Raw genomic sequence first — 22,283 nt, 5'->3', positions numbered from 1 at the left:
AAAAATATTCCATAAATTGGTATACTAAGGCAGAGAGGAGATAGAAGTTGGCCTCTGCCACAGGGGTAGTTAGCGTCAGGAATAGAATTGAAATGCAGGTATTTCTGATTCTTAGACTTGTGCTCAGATCACTAGCCTAAACTTTATCTTCTGTATCATGAATAAGGATCCATTTAGATCAGCTTCAGAGACTGATATCATATATGACCTTTTCAGCAACAGACGAAAAATTCTTAAATCATGCTATTAGATTTATGTGACTTGTCTGCCCATAACTATGTTAAAAATAGTTAGCAAGTTCAACTCTCAGGAAAAAGAAATAATGGAAAATACCATGTGTTCAACAGATAAGCAGCTAATGTAGAATTTGCCTAAAGTCCAGTGAACCTATTTTAAACTTAATTTCTTTCTCAGGTATTGAGTTAGAAATATTTGGTATTCAGAAAAAGTATCCTCAAACATAATTTTGTTTTTATTTTGTTATTTTTAAATGTAGTCCTAGAGAGATTCATAACAGAGAATTACAATGCTTTTAATTTAATTTAGCCTGTCTTGCTGCTATTCAAGATGAATGTGAAACCTCCAACTTCTGGTGAACTGAAGTGTAGGTCTAGTCTTTTATCTACTATACAAAGCCCAATGAAATCTTAAATAGTGAATAGAATGAATACGTTTGAAAACTTAATTTCAGTTAACCAGTGGAATGCAGTAATTCTCCTTTGCATGATTATATTTAGTGCCCAAAATTTAAAAAGAAACTTTCTTCTGCTCATTTGCTATAGAGCAATATTTAATCTTCGTCAGTTTTTCTAAAATTTCTAAAATATCCGACATACAGCACATGAATGCAACAATTCAGGAATCAATAGGCAACTCATGTACTAAAGTGTTTTGTAATGATTTTAGATCATCACTCTGATATTGTCAGAGTTTTGAAAGAAGATTCTCCATTCATGTCAATGAAGTACAGTTTTTCTTCAGATGTTGCTATGGAAAATAGATCTCAGGACTACAAATATGTCTTAGATTACTGCAGAGAATGAGACTACTACTCACATAAGTAAGGACTTGTCCTGAATGTTAGTCTGTTTGTTAACCAAAATGTGCAACGATGTATGTGACCCCATATTGAAATCTTCATTTGAGACATTGCCTGGAACAAGTTTTTGTGAATTCATTAAATCATTGCATCTGCATTCATGTGAAATTGTTATTTCCCGTTGCTTTACGCAATGTAATGGGTATTGCAGTGTTCTCTGATCGATGTCTCATCTGTTTTTTACTGCCTCTTTAAATGTTCCTTTGTCCATCAGGGGATGGGTTTTGGATTTGCAGATGTCTGATTTATACAACTGGTAGGTCAGAATTTTCCATGTTTCAGTCTGTCAGTAAGAGTATTGGAACATTTTAACTGCAAAATGGTATCTTTTTATTTATTTATTGTTCTTTATGCAGTTGTTGAAAGTTTCTGTCAGCTTGAACTACAGTATAATTTTTTTCTTACGATTGTTGAGTGAAATGTAGACACGCCCACTGAGACTGTGCTACAAGTGCTTTTAAGGCAAAGCAATAAACTCTGGTGCTTATCATACCAGGGTTTATCACTCTTGGGCACTGTATTTACATGTGTGCCCACAACCATAGCACATTGTACTGGGTTAGAGCAGCCATGGCTGGCAGGAGCTCTGGTGGGTCAGCCTGCCAGCCTGGGGCTGCTCTGATCTGGCTCAATGACTGCAGAGGGGCTGGCTGGGGCCAAAGATACTCCAGTGTGGGGCTAGCCAGCAGGCAGCCCCCACATTGAAGCACCCTTGTATCCCAGCCAAACCACATCAGTGTCGACAGGTGCACCACTGCAGAATTGAAAACTGCAGCAGGATAGTACTTGTATTTATAAATACTACCCTGCTGAGGAGTTAATTAGTTTATTCCAGCTTAACAGGGCCACATGTGTAGATGCGAGATGTTTACTGTGGAGCTAATTAGTCCACTGCAGTAAATGTCTTGTGCAGTGCCCAGTGAAAAACTAAGGAAATGTATTAAAAGTAGGTCCAATGTTATTAAATTATTTGGTAATTATATTACATCATGTTTTTGGAATTCAATACAAAATACATATGTAACTTGTACTATATATTACTATTCTGCATGTTGGGGATCTCAGAGCTAGGTCTATGTTTTCTCCTGAACTTCTGCTGATTTTATGTTCTTCCTTGTTGGAGTGAAGCTGCCTGCTCTTCCACTGACAGTTGAGGATGAGTTTATTGTAAGTAACTTCTATTAAAAAATGTTAAATCATACGGATTTCTTATTCAACAATAGGAAAACAGGCTTTTTTGTATATTCTCATATGCTGTAAAATTGTTACTCAACATTAGCTCAAACCTTTTCTTTCGTGCATTGTGTATTTTAGCAATGCACAGCATAACAGATGAAGTATCCAAGAGCTGTCAAGTGGCAGAAAAACATTACTGATTACTCTGTCCTTTAGAAATATTGATTTGTATGACTGCCTTTTCTGGGCCTCAGATTCGCCAACTGTTAAATGGGAATAATACTAACTAACTTACCGTGAAGGGGAATTGTAATGTTCCATGTAATTGCTAAGTGGTGTTACTTATTCATTGTATTTTAGTAAAGCTAGTGTTTAGATGTAAAGTTTTTGCTTTTGCTTATGATTTCACACAGTAACATTACCTTGGTATGAAAAGTCTTTACAAACCCACTTCAACCAGAAGTCCTCCACTGTAATAGAGGTGCTTAAACAGTTACGTTCAACAGGAGTAACACCTCTGAACAGGAAACAAAGGAATAGGAAAACACAGTATTAATAGGTCAATGACTGCCATGCACAGGTCAATTTGGAATGAGTCTGGGGCAGTCCAGGGGACTGATTGTGGGATCTGTGTTGTATGAATCAAGTGAAACTCCAGGTCTCAGAAGAAGACTTGAAAGAGGGGGCTTGTCACTCCAGTCTGCAGTCTTGGGTGGCAGCCTCAGAAGACAGAGGCTGTAGAAATATATGCAGTGGCTTTATGCCTTAGTGCTGGGTTAAGGGTTAATTACACCTCCCTAACCTTTCTTTTGCTCCATTTCACTTTCATAAAACAAATCATTCAGGCTTTCTGTGGACAAATGTGCATTTCATCCTTAGTGAGCATATTATTCATTTTTAATCTAACTTTCCAAACTAAAATACATAGACTGTCTATCAAGTTTATAGTGCATGCCAAGTCCACCATACTTACTTATTTATGTTCACCACCATAACTTATTTTCAACTGGATGCACTCATTTTGGTTATCTCTGGAATACAAGCACAGACTGCAAGAGAAGGTTTCCATTTAAATTTTAATGTTAAGGTATTTGAGGTCACTGTGGAATATCTGTAGGTAACTATTCTGTTGTGAAACATCTATCTCCCAAGGGTTTTTTTTCTGTTGCTCATCAAATAGAAAGCCAAACTTAACAAACAGTGTTATTGTTAAATTTGGACAAAGTAGAGATAAAATCCTCCTTGCTTTATGCAGAACTCTTTTTACTTCAATGGCATTTTCCTTTAAGTAGGAGAGCAGTTTGGCCCTAGAGCTATGGGTACTTCATATAAATGTTCATATGACATGTTTTTTACTGAAGCCCATAGCTTAGTTACTTGAAGTAATTTTGCCTGAAGCTCTGCCAGTCTGAGCTCTGATCTGCTTAGATCCCATAAAGAAAGTAGGGTGCACTTTGTTACTCTGTAGATCTCACGGGAAACTTCATGCATTACATAAAGGGGTTGGGGAGGGGTGGGCATGGGGAAAGTGGGTGATTGGAAAGGAAGCAACTGCTGAAAGACTGTACTGAATCAGTTCTCCTACATTAGGTTAGGATGTGGGTTGGCAACCCCCAGCACATGTGCCAGTGTGTGGCATATGGAGGCATTTTGCTTGGCAAGTGTGACTTGGGGCAGGTGGTGGGGAAGGGGCTGGGGCTACACTGACAACAAGCATTGGGCTGCCCTGCTGTCCACCTGGAGGCGTGCGTACACCTGCCACCAGCAATGAGCTGGGTCAGGGCTCTACAGACCTCGGTGCAGCTGCTTGTAGCCTCCCTGCTGCCTGCTGTGAGTAGCCTGGACTCTGTGGTGGGTGGCAGGAGACTGCCCAGAGACTGGGCCAGCTGTAGCAGGTAGCTGGGAAGCTGCAAGTTTTCTGATTTACAAACCTCAAATCCATGATTAAAATGAAATGCCACTATATGTATATGTATATGTGTAAATGTGTATATATAGGGATCAATAGAACACAATATTTTATTGATATATTTACAATTTTAAAGCTTTTTGGAAGCTTACCAGTGCCTCAGTCACTATAATAAAATAAATTCTAAGTACGTACAAATTTTGGTATTTGATTTTTTTTGTTTTGTTTTTATCATGGAAATTCAGAGCTTCCCCTGCACCCTTTGCTCACCAGACACAGGTCCAGGCCCCTCACTCCCAAGCCACAGCCCCCCAACCCTGCTAGTGCCCCTCACTCCCCAACTACAGCTCCCCTCCCTATTTACAGCCCCTTCAGCCCTCCCAGAGGGGGTCCAGCTGCCAGGACTATGGGGCTAGGGACTTGGGTCCACAGGCCCCTGCCCTCTGCAGCAGTGCCCAAGCCCTGGCTATGGCCTACAGGAGGTGGCAGCTGCTGTGGTGGAGAAAGGAGCAGATATGCATATGAGTTTTTCTTTGACCAATTTCTTCTCAGTGATCTGCTATGAGAAAGATGTATACATCTTATGCATGCACATAAATTGCCGTAGGTAGAGCTGGGTGTTAGAGGTCAAAAATCTTTGTTCCTGTCTCTGCCACTGACATGTATAGCTTTGAGTAAATTACTGTTAGCCTCCTATTGTTTCTTATGTTCCCATTAAAGAAACTGTGGCCTAAGATGCTACTGCCCTGGGTAGGTGCTTGCTGTGCCCACTGAAGGGAAACATTTCTCTCTCTTTGGTGGTGCCACCTTCACAAACAAATTGAGCATGCTTCAGCCCACATTTAAAGTGCATGAGCAGCAGTATTTTTCTCACAATTGACCTTTCCGTCTGCCAAGGATTGTTATGTTGCCAGGGACAGGAGATGAAAACAAGGGAGACTACTTCCTGTGCTCTCAGTGTCCCCATGCTGGTGCGCTGGGACTGGGACTATGATGAAGCTCCAAGAGAGAGCAAGGGGAGATTGGGTCAAGTCAGCTGGGAGGGAGGCTAGGAGAGGACAAAGTACAGATTGGAGTGGCTGAAGCAGAAAGGGGCCAGATTCTGAGGCCACACTCACTTGCAAATTGTGATCATGCAATGAAAGACTTTCAGTCTGGATTTTCCAAACTTTGCTCACCTTCACAATTTGAACTGCTTTTAATGTAGGATTTGTGTGTAATTATTTATAACTATTAAGCATAACAAAATAATGTTTCTCTTTGTCTTTAAGGCTCTCTATTGTATTGCAGCTGGCCTGCTGTTAATTATCCTCAGAGATCTCTTTTCTTTGCATTCCTTTGCCAGTTGTTCTGTTTACTTCTTTCATTGCCATCATTTTTGCTCCCCGTTTTGCATATAGGGCCATAGGGAGAGGCATCTGCTCAGACTCTCTGTTAATTAGGGGTTGTTTTTATGAGCTGTCTGAGGCATTGCTACTTAGTGCAAGAAGCATTCACTGCTGACTCAGATGGGCCTCCATTTGGGTATAGAGCCAGGGGAAACCCCAGGTGATGTAGCTTAGCTAGACATTTAGACTGATGTGAATCATATAATTGCACTTTGTTGTCATTGTTTAATGGGTGCATGATAATAAGTTTCAGAAATGTATTAATTGAGAACTTGTGAACATGTGAGCCTGGCTTATAGGGGTCAGCCTAACTCGAGGAGGTGGCCAGCCAATTTTGTGGGCAGATCCCAGAACCAGCTGTCATTTTTGTGGGCTAAGCATGGCAAGACCCCCCCATGCCTCTGATTGGCTAGGGGGCCCTGGTAGCACTATGCCTCACCACTGACTGGTTGTGAGGGCTGTCTATCATACAGCCCTGCCCCTCACCATTGATTGGTTGTAAGGGATATCCGCCACTTGATGCATCTCGGTGGAGATGGCAGGGTCGCATAACAGGCAGCCCTCTCAGCCAGTCGGGTGGGCGTGGCAGCCATCTTGCCAGCAGACTTTCATTCTGGCAGCACTCCTCCCCGCTCCTGCCTGGTGGGTTGCATGATCTGGCCACAGCACCATGAACACTGCTGGAACCAGCATTTTATTTTCAGTGAGTCTTTTGGTTTTTGCAGTGAGCCCTCCAAAATCTCAGATTGCCCAATTTTGCATTTTCTGCAAAACTGCATAATTGTAAATTCAGTAGGTCCCTGGTTTATAAGCACATCAGAACTGAACACTTGCAAACAGGGCGTGTGAGTTTTTGAAAACTGGAGACTTTAGTTTTCTCTCTGCTTCAGTTTCCATTTTTTGGGATGCATTTAGTTGTATTGTTCAGAAGCTTTCAACTATGTAATGATCTGCTGAGCTTACTGTACTCAAATTCTAGTTCCAGTGAAATTCTTTTTAAACCTTCTTTGTCAAAGACACCTTGCAATGCAGACTAAATAAAGACTGTCTTTTAAAAGCAGCCCTCCAGAATATGTGTGTGTTGAAACAGAATGAAATGATGCAGGAATTATATCCACAGAGATCAGTAACCATAGCATAGGCTGCTGTTTGCAGTTTCGTGCGTTAGGTGAATTATCCTTTGAGAGCTGAGAAGATAACCCATTGTCATGACAGGGAAGACCCCTAGAGTGTGCAGGATACATTTCACCAATCACTGATAGCAGGGATTAAGATCATGTACCAAATAAGACGGGAGAAAAAGCTGAAGATCAAATCATACTTTTTCTCCTTTCTAAAGCGTGGAAGAACCTCTAGAACACCTCATCCTTCTTTTTTAGACAACAGAGGTGAGAGCAGGAGAAACCAAGGACTAGCAGTAGGTGGAATTGCAGGAAGATAAGAGAAGGAACTGACTTGACCTGAAGTTTTATTTTCAGAATTACCTTCTCCAGTAGAAGAAAGAAGCCATATCACTAACATGTTCTTCCTTCTGTAGGGGAAACCAGAGACCCAGTATGACACAAGATGCATGTATATGTATAGACTAGGAATGTGAGTTTAATCATGTGAACATGCCTACATACTTGGGCAGAGTACATTAGTTTGGGCCTGGGGCTATGAATGCTTTCAGATACTTTTCTTGTCCCAAATTCTTGCCAAAAGGTGGTGATGCAGTGCTGCTGCAAGAGGCATGATGAAGCCCCCCTTTATTAATATCTTTTTTTATCCCAAATGCTATCACTTGCTGTAGACATTCTTTTATGTTCCATAAGACTGAGGCCAGTCCTCACGTCTAGATGTCTGGATTCCAGATTGGGAATTCTCTGAGGATGCGAGAGTCGTTCCAGCAGCCTATAAAATTGTAGTAGAATAGCCTCTGCTGAACTGCACGTTGGGTGAGAATTTGGATATAGATTTTAACCTTGATATCTTCTCATTGGTGCTACCAGGTGTACTTTATAGTCGGTCACGAAGACCTACATTTAAACAAAACAAGTCCTTTGATCTCTGGGGCAAAAGGCCAGACAGGCTTGTGCTTTAAATTTCAGCTTTATATTCTTCTCTGCACGCACATATTTCAAGAAGCTCAATATAAATAGATTGTATTTCTTACCCTCTCCCCTTCTCTCCCCAAGAGTGTTTCAGAAGCTTGTTGTGAATGCGTTGTGTCATTATTCTTTTTCTAGGCTGACTAATTGGGATTTTACACTAATTTTCCTTGGGTGATGCAGTGGAGATGGTTTGCAAGAATACGTCCTTTTTATCCATCTTATCTATAAGCAAATCAGAGATGTTCTGTCTATCTGCAAGTTTCACTGGCATATTTGACAATACTTTTAATTTTGAACGGATGGCTTGTCATTTCTCTCTGGCTTTCATCTCTGTTGTTCATTTCCTCAAACACACATGCAAAATGTCACCCTTCAGATTATTTCTGTCATCATATGAAGGTCTTTAATACAGGCTAATTTCAAGTTGCCAATATTTTCATGATCTTCTTAGGGGTTTCCTGCTCTTATTTCCAAATAAAGAACCTGCTTTCCAAAAGCTAGTTTTGTGCCTCCAGAGCACCTCTTTGTTTTAAAAACACACTGCAAGCTGTATTTCGTAAGAGACTCTAGTACGCCCATCTGTGGAGGAGTATCTATCCCTGAATCTCCCTTTGGGTGGGAAGGGACATAAAATGAGAAAATGTGCCAGATTGGAACAAAGAAGGGGCTTGTGGCAACAAGGGATCTGTGAAGAACCTGTCCCTTAACACAATGGACGTTCTCTGTCTTAGATACCTCACATACTTTACTATCAGCATGTGCCCTTGAGGTCGGAGACTACTATTGTTTTACAGATGGTAAGACGAATAGACAGATTAGATGACCAGTCTAAAGTTACAGAGACATTTGGCTGGGGAACTGGGAATTGAACCAATATTTCCTAAGTTCCACTATAATCACTGGACCATCCTTACATGAAAAACAAGAGGAAGCAAGCCATACGTAAAAGGACTCTTATGCTGCTCATAGGCACATGTTACATGGAGAAGGAGCAAGCCCACAGATGCCATATGATCCCCAACTCTCTGCCAGGTCTGCAATGGGGGAAAAATACTTGCTGGGTTCTCTGGAAAAATTGAAGCTTGCAGTTTTCACTGCTATATGCAACTTATTCCTATAATATGTTCTGTACGCTATTCACATGAGACTCTGGACACTGAGGACAAAACTCTTTTTTTCCAAACCTGTTGAAAGCTATGTTGAATTCCTAGTATTAATAGAAGGAGGATTTGGCCACAGTGGCTATGTGGTTTGTGATGCCACAAAACCTCTTTGTGGTGCCACTAGCTACACATGGTGAACATTAAAACGTGCTACACTGCAACATGGCAGCAAAATTTGCTGCTGGGATTTCCTGGAAGCAAAAAACAGCTTAGGAGAAAAAGGTGGTGCAACATATGCAAAACAAGTACACGCAGGAACAAACGGACATTGAGCCATCCTGAGCAATGCTCTGGCTGCTGCCTAGGCCTTTTTGCTGCTCTTGCTGCTCTAGCATGCCACTAGGTAAAACTGATGGGTCCAACACAGGTGCTGGTCCCAACCTCCAGCTCTCCCTGACTGAAGAGCTGGCAGGAGCTGGGCAATGGCAGTTTGCTTATTGTGGGGCGATTTGTCCTGCAATGAAATGCACATGCAGGGGTGTGTGCTGAGGCAATTTGTGCCACTGCAAGCGCACACCACTGCTCATCCGGATGCACCCTGTGAGTACAGTAATCACAACTCCATTTTAGGTAAACAGCTTGTATTTTAAGAGGATTTTGAAATCAGGTAAGGGGTTGTTAGAGGAAAGGGCATGATATGGAGAGAAAAGGACCTGTAGGACCAAAATGAAGCAAAAGTGCTTTACAAAAGGGTAACAGGATAACAATTTAATAATTTCTTTATGGGTTTTATTAATCCCAGAAGTTTGTGCGAGTATAACGATGATGAGATCTGTCTCTCTCTTTAGTGCAATGCTCTAGAGTACAGTGTTACATACCTGGTATTTATATATCAAACTGGTGTATAGAACAGAATGAAGAAAAGCCTAATGCATTTACCAATGAAGGATTCATCAGTTCCTACCTGAAATATTTCAGTGACTACCATTGAAATAAATTGAATATGTTTGACCTTGCTGTCAGTTTCTGTAAACCAGGGAACTTGTGTAGTGTCTTTGCTCTTTGGAGGGTAGTTGGTAAAAGCATCATGCAGTTTTCTCTCCAGAAGCTACACAAATCCTGTACATTACATGGTGAAAAAGAAGGTTTTCCCACATTCCATCTGAGAATTGCAGGCTCTGTCTACTTAACACCTTGCCCACATGCTGAGCAACTGTAATAGTCATTCTTTCTCCTCTCCCTCCTCTAATGGAAGTGTATTATGCGCTCAACTTATGAATAACGGATCCGGAGCAAAAATCGCATAATACCATACTATGTATTTTTTAATGAATCAGACATTATGGCATTCAAGCTCTGTTGCTTGCCAGTCTCTTTTTTTTCTTTCTTTTTGCCAGAGTCCTCTATTTAGTGTTTCTTTATGCACTTTTTTCCAAAACGAAAGATTTTACTGTAATTTCCATGGACCGTTGGATTTCAGCATATGAGACTTTTACCACGTTAACTCATACCACTGCATCAGTGGACAACCTATTATTTCAACTGATTGCTGTACTTTCTTTTATCAGGCACAATGCTTGGGGGGGTTTGTCACTTTCCAAGGCTTCCCAAGACATGTGAAGGCTGTTAAGTACAAACATGTTTTCTACAGCATGCTTTTTACAAAAATTCTGGAATTGCAGGTGTTACTTTGGATTGGTTTTGAGTTTGCAGCCTTTGAGTGCTCTTTTGCTGTTCTCTGAAAAGAAATGTCACAGTTTTAGATGGGAGGATTGGTTGAAATTATTGGAGTTTGCTTCTAAGACGCAGTTCTGATTCTATTTATATAATATCCCTTTATACTCCTCTGCCAGTGAATGAGAATTTGTCTTTGCTCCTCCTTTTCCCCCAGAGTGTGACACTCAGATATTTCCTTTTCACATTACAATGACCCTACTCCCCCAGGAATAACACCACATGCTGTGATCTGATCACATTTCACAATTTAAGCCAGGTTGGGGTGAATCAGGATTTAAATATGAAACAGCGGAAAATACCAAGTATTTCAGGATATGGTGGTGATGACTCATTAGGTGGCACTTTTCTCTCCGAGTCATTTCTGAATCAATGTATGGTACTAGAGAGAACAATGCTGGAGGTTCTGTTTTTTGACTATCATGTAAAAATGGAATATTCATCACTTATAGTCATAGTTCCTATAGAGCTTTTCAGAAGAACAAGGTTATTAATGTAAATACCCTGGCCAAATTCCAAGATTATTATATTATTATTTTTTCCTGCAATTCCAGCTAGATACTGTATTCTTATTCTCCAGTTGTCTTAAACTTGTGTAGCATTATTGAACCTAAACTTATGTGTACGTTCTGTATTTCACATTGAAAGTGGGTCAATTATTTACATAGTTTTACTCTGGGATCCTTCCGAATGTAAAGCTATATAACTGTTATTATTGACAATGATGTAGACAAATATCTACTCTTCAGTTCCAGGCTTCACTGTTTCTTTTTTAGAGGCAGGCACAATGCTTGACTTAGTTATTAGTCCCATGATTTCCAGAAAGCCTGAATGCTATTATGTCACTTTGACAAAGGCAATCAGCCTGAACAATGATGTTTCCAAGGGTAATATTGGGTCATTGAGTTATCAATTTTAAGCATAGCTGCTGTCACTTTTGGAGCATACACTTTAGGCTACGGCTAAATTTTCCTCTAAAAATATCAAAGGTGATTCTGGCATGCTTTAAAAGAAGAAACATGCTTTATCTTACTACCTCCTGGTAATTGTTCTTCCTTTCTATTATATAGGTCTCAGAGAAGTGGTTAAGGTCCTAACTTTGTCCCTGACCCATACATTATCCTACCACTTAATATGCCACTTAATTTAACACAGATTTGGGAACGTCAGTCCTTTTCTAGTAGAATTTAACGGATTTTGCCCAATGGCTTGCATTTGGCAGTGAAGCATTATGTGATGCTTTTACTAAGGAAGTGCACCAAAAGAAATTGTATCATATTATGGCAAGATGACTTGAAACATCCTGTGTAAAGAAGCAAGATCTTGAATTGAATTTCTTTCATTTATTACTTGAAATGTGCAGATGCATTTCTAAACCTGTTGTGATTAAGACTCTAAATGAAGAAATTGTTCTTTTCAAAGGACAATTCTGATTCCAATGCCTCAAAAAGACGTAGAACTTAATACTTCAGTATTACTAATCTCATGTTATCCTTGCCAGAATGTTTCACAGGATTTTTTTAGGCAGTACCACGTTCTGCATTGGAACCTGTTTGTCAATGAGGCACTATAAAGTGAGGCAGGCTGAGCCTTGTGTCTCCAAAATGTACCCCAGACCTGTTAGCCTAGAAGGTTGGAATCAGAATTTAGAAATTATTTGAGGCAGCAGTAAAGGTAAATTTGGCCCTGATACAAGCAGGTCAACTTTTATTGACCAGTAGGGAAGTGATGTTAAAACTTTATCCCTGTTCAAAATAGATTCCTTGGCCTTGTTTAGACAAGGGTGAAAGATGCATTGTTAGGATGGAGGTCAAATGGAAAAATCTAATCTAGATTCTAGTTCAGCAGCTGCTTTCGACTAAACTATTAAAAATACCAATTTTGAGTGGATAGATTAAAGTCTTCAGCTTTAGATTTTACCATTAACTTTAAAATCTGGAAGCATACAAATAAATGTTTTGCATATATTACATCTTTCAAATGACTGTTAGTGTTTTATTTAAATAAAATGATGGATAGATTTTCAAAGGAGTCTCAAACTAGTCTCTGAAAGTGCAGATACAGTTTTGAATAAACGGTTTTTGACTACTCCATTTTCAAATGCACAAAAAGTCCAGGCTTAAGCACATAAATTGCAGCTGAGTGCCCTAGACAGGTATAGATAATTAAACTAATTGATAACTTGGAGAATGGACGTGAGCATACCTTTAGTAAATTTGCAAACGACACCAAGCTGGGTGGCAGAACAGACACCAGAGAATGGATATAAAGTGAAAATGACCTTGATAAATTGGAAATATGGTTTGAATTAAGCAGGATGAAATTCAATAAGGAGAAGTGTAAAGAACTATACTTAGGAAAGAACAATCATATGCACAGACCTGAAAGTAGAATGACAGAGTAGGCTGCAGTACTGCAGAAGGACCTAGATGTTACAGTGGATTATAAGCTCAGTCTGAGCCTATAACAGAATGTTTTTGCAAAAAAGATAATAGCATATGGTGATGTATTACCAGGGGTGTCATATACAAGCCACAGGAAGTTCTTTTATTCTAGTCAGTACTGGTGACACCTCACCTTGAGTACCTTTTTATTTTGGGCAATGAACTTGGAGAGATGTATACATTTTGGGGAGATTCTAGAGACCAGTGACAGAAATACTTAGAGGTCTAGAAAACACGTCGTATGAGGACAGGTTAGAAGGATAGTGGCTATTTATTCTGGAGAAATCTGAATAGGGATGTAGGCAGGTTTCTTTTCCAGCCTGCATTGCGACAACTAGCTTTGCTCTTGCCCTAGCTGTAGCGTAGCGGTATTCCTACACATGTTCTCCACTCAAAATGTCCTTCATAACTTCATTGACTTTTGTGCTCTGGCCTTCTCTGCTGCACTCTGTCAGAGAAGTCCAGTGCTCTTTAATCTTATGGGACTGGCTGGTCCCATGGACTGTGTGCTCTTTCATCTTATGCCTGATCCCACTGCCTCCTTCAGGGCCCTCAGTCTTCACTGCCCCAAGCTCTCGCTCTTTATCACTTGCTTCTGCTTCAGCATCTCTGACCTTCTGCTGGGAGCTGTCCAGCACAATCCTTGGCTCTGGAGCCCTGGTCCCTTTGGGCTTGCTGTAGCAGCAGCATATCCTGGTTAGGATGGCCTGTTGTCTCACAGTCATGCTCCAAATCTGGAAGTATGCTGATGAAGCTGCTCTGGGCTCAGTCTCACTCCTCTCTCAAGCACACTTACGATCAAGTGCTTGAGAATGTTTGTTTGTTTGCAAATGAATGCCCTTGAGTATGCTCACCAGAAAACTAGGTTTGGACTATGCCAGGGGATTGTGGCTTGGGTTGGGTGTGCTCTACTTAGTAATGGGGAAAGGGACCCTTTACAGGGGATCTGATGCAAAAAGGTTCCTAAAAATGGAAGCTGATCAATTGTCTCTATGTCCCCATGGAACAGGTTAAGAAGTAAATTGAAATGAGGGAGATTTGGACTAAAAATTAAAAAGAACTTTCTAACTATAAGGAGATGGTCAATCACTAGCACTGGTTACCTACAGGCTATGGAAGCTCCATCACTGGAAGTATTTAAGTTGTCTGGAATGACATGGCTGTAGGGGCTGTATCTGGCCTGCATGCCAGGGGTTGAGCACCCTTGGTTTAGACAAATATGGCCCCGAGAAAGGGGTTAGACTAGATGGTGACTGGAGGTCCTTTCCATCCTTACTTTTTTGTAATCCTATGAAAAAAACCTTGTCATAAAATCTATAGATACAAGTTGTGCTTAAATCTGTGCCTTCAGCTTTTGAGAGCGCTTTTGAATAAAAGACGTTTTAAAAATCAGACTTGCAGTTACATGAGACGTTTGAACAACATATGCTTTGGGCTAAAGAATGATGTATAGTGGTACAGGACCAGTTTTTTTCAATGCATATTTGACCTGCATTGCAACTAGTCTCAGGCTGCTTTGTTTGCTATGGCCTTGATTCAGCAAAGTATTTAAGCGTATACTTTAGTTCCAAGCACATATAGAAATCCCAGTGTTTTAATTTTAAGCACATGCTTTCCAGATTAGAAATGAAGTTTAGCATGTACTTTGAACTGAAATGAAACAAATGCAAGAATAGTTCATATGACAACAATTCCTGGCTAAAACATGAAAGCTAACTGAAGATTTAGAATTGCAGCCAGCATGTTGTTATATTCCAAAGCCATTAGGTGTCACTGTAAGTGTGCAAAATAACACGTACTGTAGATAAGGGCTGCAAAAGAAAATAGTTATAGGGGACCAGAACATGTTAAGAACTTGGTGAAAGGGAATGTGGAGTTAAACAACAAGTAAGCAATGATGTTTATTAATGTATTGACTGTGCAAAACAACCTGGATGTTAAGAGGCTAGTGCTTAAACCAGGCTTTATGTATGGAATGCTTGTCTTTTATAACAATTTTAAGATAAAGAAGGTTAAATATGTGAAATAGAAAACAGAAATCTGTGGTGAATTACTGCAGAATGCCTGAGCGATATGAATTTGATATAGGAATTGGAAAATAACTTTGACCACGTTCAAATATGCTGTGACTGATTCTGATCTAAATCACACGTCGCTTCCCTGGCAGTTAGCGGAGTGAGTAACTTCAGTAGATGTTCTGTTGATTTTACCTCATTGCAAACGAGAGAAGCATTATACTGTGTTTTCAACTGAATGGTGTTCATTTTATTTAGAGCATTGCCTGAAAGATTGCTCAGAACTTTAATGGTTCATGAAACTGGGTACACCAGTAAAATAATGCTAATTGATATTATTAGCTAACATGTTTGCAAACATTTCTCATGTTACTAATCTAGGCAAGCCCTTTGATAATGTCCCTAGCATTATTTTTAACTCCTGTTTTACAAACTGTCCTAGGAGTTTGTTTAGGAAAATACAGTTCCCTGGCAAAACTGTACTTGCTTGGATTTTTTTAAACCTGTCCCTGCCCCCCCTGCATATTCTGTTTATTCCATCTCAGATTATGGACAACAGCTCTGTGATCAAATAAAAATCTCATCTTGAAAAATAGAGAGAGGCTGATTTTGCATCTTTATTACGCTGATCATTTTGCTCCATATGTCTGTTAGAACCTTTAGAAAGTCACCACCTTTTGTTTTGTGCCAGAGGGATGCATTTTTGTTCTGCAGGAGAAACGTATCTGATGCTAAAGGGTGAAAAAAATCCTGCTCTTAAAGCACTAAATAACTTTATTTCAACTTAAAAACAGCTTTGCAAAAGGAAAAACTGCTGGAATCTTTTACTTTCCATCAAGAGGATTAAACGGAAGGCAATAGTAGCACCTCCCTGGAGGAGCCTTCTGCCTGCTTTGGGAATAGCTGTATGTGGCAGGATAGTGCAGTGCTTCTTTCTGTAACTTGTTAAAACATAAGAAAGAGAAATGAATGAGAAAGTCCTCCTCTCAATTCCTCTGTTTTCTCAAAGCCATATTCCTTTAAGATGATGTAATAGTCATTTCCCTGGATGGTTTCTTCCCTGCACTGCTGAAACAACAGCATCTGAACTGCACTGGGAACTGTGGAACCACCCAGCTCAGCAGCCAGAGCAGCAGCTCGGGCAGCAAGAGCAGACCAAGCAGCTAGCTACCTTGGGCATCCTTTCAAACTGCTGCTGGCTGGCTTCTTTCAACCGTGCTGGGAACATGGGAGCTTCTGTGCCCTTACTGACAGGCTGGATACCACTGTGGGATCCCACTGAAACGTGTCAGTTCTTTTCTCAAATTCTGGGGTTTCTGCAAGTCATCTGAGCCAAGGTCCCTTCTGAAACACTGTCTCTCTCTTCCCCCCACTCTTAAGGATACTGATTGGGATTTATTTTGTGGTTTTTTTGTGTTTTTTTTTTCCATCTCAGATATTGCTATACATACTGGTTTCTTATCATCACCTGCCATGGTTAACTTTCCTGTGACTCGGTTTAACTCTTGAGATCTACATGGATATTGCTAAGAGCACTTTTCTTCCCTTTCGCGTACCTTGCTGGGGTTGGATTTGCTATTAATTGGACTCTGTGTGCCTGTGCGTGTGTTCTGATTGCTTTGACAATTTGCTTTTCTTGACAAGAACTATGCATTAACTGTAACCAAGGTAAGACTCAATGTTCTCATTTTCCCATCTGCATAGGCTCTAGATGCCCAGCTTGTTTAAAGCTGAAATATGTAATTTCTTCTTAATACAATGCTGTCATGTATATTTTTCCCACACTAATTATTGCTTGGGGGAGGAAAAAGAAACCCCAGCAAAAAGAAAATTAGCAAAGAGATTTCTCTTAGCTTTATAGACTAACCTGCTTTACCTTGTTTTAACTTTTCTGATATTCAGAGAAATAATTGTTTTGTTTTGTTTTCCCTCTTTAACAGACCTGTGAATAATCATAGGCTTGGCATGACCTTGATTTTTGGGGCTTTGTTGGAAGATCTGATGATGTGATTGCATTTCACAAGGCGATTGCTCTCCATCCACTGTTTAAGCCACTTTTCCAGCTTCTGTGACACAGTCACTTATGGACAAATCTGACTTTTTTTTTTAAATAAGCCCCCTGGTGTTTTCCTTTTCCTGTTACATGGTAGGAGCCTTATTTTATACTTTGATGTGATTTATAGCCCTGCCTTTCTTTGTGCTTGATTTTTTTGTTTGAAAATACAATGGCTCTGAGTGGAAACTGCAGGACTTACCTCCCTGCTAGAGAACAAGGGGCTGGTCTTCACTCTTTTCCTGAGGTGGTGGAGCTAAATGTGGGTGGCCAAGTTTACTTCACTCGCCATTCCACCCTGATAGGCATCCCCCACTCCTTGCTGTGGAAAATGTTCACCCCGAAGAGAGAGACAGCCAATGATCTAGCCAAGGACTCCAAAGGAAGGTTCTTCATTGATAGGGATGGCTTTCTTTTCCGCTACATTCTGGACTATCTCAGGGACAAGCAAGTGGTCCTGCCTGACCACTTCCCAGAGAAGGGAAGGCTCAAGAGGGAAGCTGAATACTTCCAGCTCCCAGACTTGGTCAAACTCCTTACTCCTGATGATGTCAAGCAAAGCCCTGATGACTATTGCCACAGCGATTACGAGGAGGTTTCCCAAAGCAGTGACACAAGAATATGCCCCCCATCATCGCTCTTACCTTCTGACCGAAAGTGGGGATTCATTACCATTGGGTACAGGGGGTCGTGCACCATCGGCAGAGAGAGCCAAGCTGATGCCAAATTCAGGAGAGTTCCAAGGATTTTGGTTTGTGGAAGGATTGCTCTAGTCAAAGAGGTCTTTGGAGAAAGTTTGAATGAGAGCAGAGACCCCGATAGGGCTCCGGAAAGATACACCTCCAGGTTCTATCTCAAGTTCAAGCACCTAGAGAGGGCTTTTGACATGCTGTCAGAATGTGGATTCCACATGGTGGCCTGTAATTCCTCAGTAACGGCTTCTTTTGTCAATCAATACACAGACGACAAGGTCTGGTCCAGCTATACTGAATACGTCTTCTACCGTAAGTACAAGCTATTTGCAGTGCAAAAATTAATCATTTGCTTAAAGTCAGTCTTTTTTTCATATTTTTCTTGGTTTCAAAGCACTGGCAGACTTGATTTTACTGTGTCTGTTGCTGACGGAAGTTGTCTTTTGATAAAACGGGATTCCAGTGGCTGTGTTTTAGGTTAAGCTCTTATAAACTGATGCTGAACTCAATGGTATCGTCTTGGCTAGGTGGCAGCACAGACTGCCAAAAGCATCCTTTTCGCCCCCTGCAGCTGAAAGATTCGGTTATGCTTGGCTTTGTAAATCTGCCGTTTATCTGACTGCCTGACACATTTTCTGAGTACTTGCTGGATTCAATAGAAGCCTTGCAAACACACTGCAGATTTAATTACAGAAAATCTTCAAATGAGATTTAAATTTACAAAGGTGATAGCTGTTTGATACTAGTCAGGCACAGCCAGCCAAGCCATCTGTCAACAAAACTGACACACTTACATGCAGGGAAGAAGAAACAAAATCCAGTTGTTCTATCTCCTTTTCAGCAGGGGTCTTCCTCAGAGCCAATTCGTATACTTTAAAGTGAGGGTTCAGTGGATAGAGAGGCAGATTGTTTCATCTTGTTATGCAACATGCCCATGAAAAAATAGGCCCCCTCATAACTAGATGCATCTGCCCTGCTAACTGCAGTCACATCGGATCACATACTGTTGTACTAATTTTCATCTGATAGCTCTAGCAGGCTCATTAAATTTCTAAGTTGATGTTCAGATGTTCAGGCAGGGACACTGTTACCAATGGTAACATCAGAGTAATTTTAATTCCATAATCCTGTATCAGAAAATCATTCCATAACCTCTGGGACTGAAATAGTCAAGGAGCTGACCTGGCTATATTACTTTTATTTTGAAAGGGTAAAGGAGAGAATATTTCCCTATTTCATTTATTCAAGTGGACTTTGTCCTATATCTTGAAGATGCTGGGCAGAGAGAGGAAGGAAGGTGAATAATAGCTACTTTGCCCTACTTACCTATCACGCTGCATGTAACTATTATTAGCAATGCCAATATCATGAAAAATTTACTAAAGTTTATGTTGAAAGATGTGGCAGAACTTGGGTACTTTATTGTTACAAGTGTAATACACTACAGTGCAATGCTAGGGCCTCTCAACAGACACCTCAGATCTGCTAAGGTAACAGTGCTTAGGTTAGCATTCTGTAAAAGACTTCTCTATTTTTTATATACATAGATTTATTAAAAACTATGTTTTATGTCTGGACTTCTTATAAAATAGTTCAAAGGTCTTGGATCCCCTTTAAGGCAGGCTGAGATTGGTAACTTAATAATAAGTTTCTAATCCATATCTCTTACAGAACTGAAGCAAAATTAATGTAGTTCCACAAATAGGCTGAAGCATACCTTAAATTAAAGTATTTTCTGAAAAAAATAGGGAAGCTTACTTGTGCTTTATTTAGAGACTGTTTCATAATTGAAGATAGGCCCTGAATCATGTTGTTTTAATTAGCAAACACAAGATCACTGTTATCTTGTATTCTTCCCATCCTTACCCTTCCAAGACTGTTAGCTTTTACTTTCTTTTTTATCAGTACTAGTGCTTAGTTGCCAAAGTGAGAGGCATCTTAGAAATATATGCAAGAGAAAGAAGGAGAATATCAATGTGTAGCTTCAGCAACACAGGCCTGGGCTCAACCCACTGAAGTCCCTGGAGCGATGCCCATTGCATTCAACAGGCTTTGGGTCTAGCCCTATCTGAGCACATTTCAGCTCTGTGGATCTTTAAAATTTAAGCCTGGCTCTGGATCAGAATTTATTTAAATGAGCTTTGTCTCTAGAATGAACTAAACTAATGACGAAGAGGCCAACTCAGCCTGCTCAGTCTAGATCCAGGTCTGACTCTTGTGACTTGAGCCTGCCTCGAGTTATTGTAACAGTTGCCATTGTTGGCTTGCCAGGATTGTACAGCTGTGCGTTAGTAATCCAATCGCAGGCCGAGCTAATGTAGGAACTGAGGCAATACTTACAGAATATGTTAGTCAAAGAAGGCCCTTCAAATCAAATCTTCAAAAGTCATTTTATTTTAAACTTTGAGGACCGATAAAATGACAGCTGGCTTTCTAGTGGGACATTATAACTTCTCTGCAGCTGCTTAGCCATAATTATTTAATTAGAAGCTGCCAACTGTGCTTATATAAGCATTAATTCATCAAGCTGTTGTGCTCAGGTTAATGGGCTGAAACATGGGAGGTGCTCTAATGCAACTAGTTAGCTACATGTTAAGATGTTCTTAGCTGAGCAGTTTAACTACCTCCTTGCGCAAACGTGAAGCTCCGGTACATCTGAGCTAGGCAATGTGTGTGGAAGTGGTTCATTGCTACAAGAAGACTAGAAGGAAAAGTCATTTTTATGTCCTAAAATATTTGTCTCTAAAAGCTCATGGTGGCATGTATTTAAAGAACATTCTGCATGTGAAAATTAATCCATTTGAAAGCAATCAGGTGGATTGAAGGAAATTGTGCAAAGTGGCAGTTATTCAGATAAACTAATGGATACAGCATATGCTGTTGAAATGTATTATTAATATGGTGAGACTTATGCTCCCTTTGGAGTTTATATTTAGGGGCCATTAAGGCTAATGGGAGATTCATGTTCTCTCTGGGTGAAACTTACCCATGATTACAAGGGCCACAGAAAGCATCCAACGCAGCAAAGTTGCATCTGTTTTGCTGAGGGGCGTAGTGAGATGTGCTGCAGAGCAGAAACTCAGGATGACTACGCAGTCTGTGTGTGCTGTGCAGCTGGGCTCTAGTCCAGTTTCAAATAGGCCAATGCAAAAGGGAATTTGGAGACAGGCAGCATTTGAACATTAGGTCTACAATTAAATGGACCCAGGGAACGGAGTTCCTGTACAGGGAGAATGCAGTTGTCAAAGGCTGGTATTGCTTAGAGGTGGGCCAGTAGATGAGGACTTAAGGGCCTTGCCCTGACCATGGGTTGAAGGAAAGATTTCTTTCTCTTTATTCCATCCCCTGGTTCTCCTGTGCTTTGAACATCCCTTAAGTGCTTGAAATATGGAACTGGATCAGAATGTTATGAGTTCATGCCTGATTATAAAGCAGTATGATACAATATATTATATATAAATATGTTATGTGCAATCTCCTTTTATGGTCTTTCTGCTGTCTCATAAACAGCGTATGGAAAGTAAACCTCTCCACCTGGTTTCAAAATGACACTCTTGCCGGAGCAATTGGCTGGGTCTCGCACACACATGTCTATGAGTTCTCAGACCTGAAATAGGAAAGTATAAGTTGGAAATGGAAATGTCCTTGTTCTAACTGTTAGCTCAGTGACTTGTAATCCTAAAATGTGTTCACATGCTAGAGTAGTTGAAGGGATCCAGAGTGGAAGAATATGGCAATTCAGGGAGGGACAGGACTCTGCCCTCATTGCAAACAAGCTCCTGATGCAATAAATGGAGTTGCAAGTTGTACTTTGAAGCCACTCATCTCTCTCTGCATCTTAGAGGCACCTCAGGTAATTGGGAACAAGTCTAATGCATATGGCTGTAGGCTTCCACTATAGACTTCTAGGATAAGCTTCTTTTCTTTACTCTTTCAGCTGCTAGGATGGCTGTGAGTAGCCTCAATGCTCACCCATCAGCAAGTGGCATTCTGCTTAACTGGAGGAATCAGAAGTGGGAGACAGAGGAGAGAATCACTAGGCATAAATACACTAGAAATAGTAGAAAAAGAGCTGGAGAGAAACAGCAAGTGAACAGACAAGAAGAGACAGATGCCAAGATAGGGTGAGAAGGGACTCTACAGGGGTGCCCATCCTTTAATTTATCCAAAGAGGTTTCCAACCAAAGGAAATGTAGAGTGACTGAAGCTAGATTCAGTAACTCTCCATGTAATAAGTACAATGAGTTCTTAGAGCCAGCTTCCAAAGTCTGAGCAAGCATGAAAGTTACTTTGAAATTTGAGGAATGTATGCACATTCCCTTAAATCTAGCCTTGAGTAGGCCACTTCATAACTATGCACGTAAAGCCACTCAAGTAGCTGTAAATGTTCAAAGGAAACTTCGCGACATTTATAGCAGTATAACTATAGGCAGAAAAGTAATTGACAGGATTCTTGCTCCTTAAAGACACGCTCAGTCTTAACTCATTATGGCAACAGATGTCAATTTTGCCCTATTTTCACATTATTCTTTCAAGAAAATGCTGCTATTTGTTCCCCCCTCCTCCTTCCCCTGTTC

The 22,283-nt window shown here is 40.5% G+C and overlaps 1 protein-coding gene across 1 annotated transcript; it reads left to right on the top strand.

The window, feature by feature from the left end:
• The first annotated feature begins 16,086 nt into the window (after positions 1-16,086).
• On the top strand, positions 16,087-21,834 carry KCTD16 (potassium channel tetramerization domain containing 16). Its single transcript, XM_019534724.1, has 3 exons — positions 16,087-16,629; positions 16,902-18,018; positions 21,644-21,834. Exons 2-3 carry the CDS (start codon positions 17,187-17,189, stop codon positions 21,832-21,834), a joined length of 1,023 nt encoding a protein of 340 aa, XP_019390269.1. The 5' UTR covers positions 16,087-16,629; positions 16,902-17,186.
• The last annotated feature ends 449 nt before the right edge of the window (positions 21,835-22,283 follow it).

The sequence above is a fragment of the Crocodylus porosus genome, unplaced genomic scaffold (genome assembly GCF_001723895.1).
Source record: "Crocodylus porosus isolate Cpor-Errol unplaced genomic scaffold, CroPor_comp1, whole genome shotgun sequence".
NCBI classification, from domain to species: Eukaryota; Metazoa; Chordata; order Crocodylia; family Crocodylidae; genus Crocodylus; species Crocodylus porosus.
Note: the sequence above shows the minus strand (reverse complement) of the source record. Positions and strands in the feature narration are given on the sequence as shown.

Excerpts from the sequence above, each read along its gene's own strand:
- KCTD16 (XM_019534724.1), top strand. The coding sequence starts at position 17,187 with ATGGCTCTGAGTGGAAACTGCAGGACTTACCTCCCTGCTAGAGAACAA. Across the intron at positions 18,019-21,643 it reads TACTGAATACGTCTTCTACC|CTGCTAGGATGGCTGTGAGT; the intron begins GTAAGTACAAGC and ends TTACTCTTTCAG.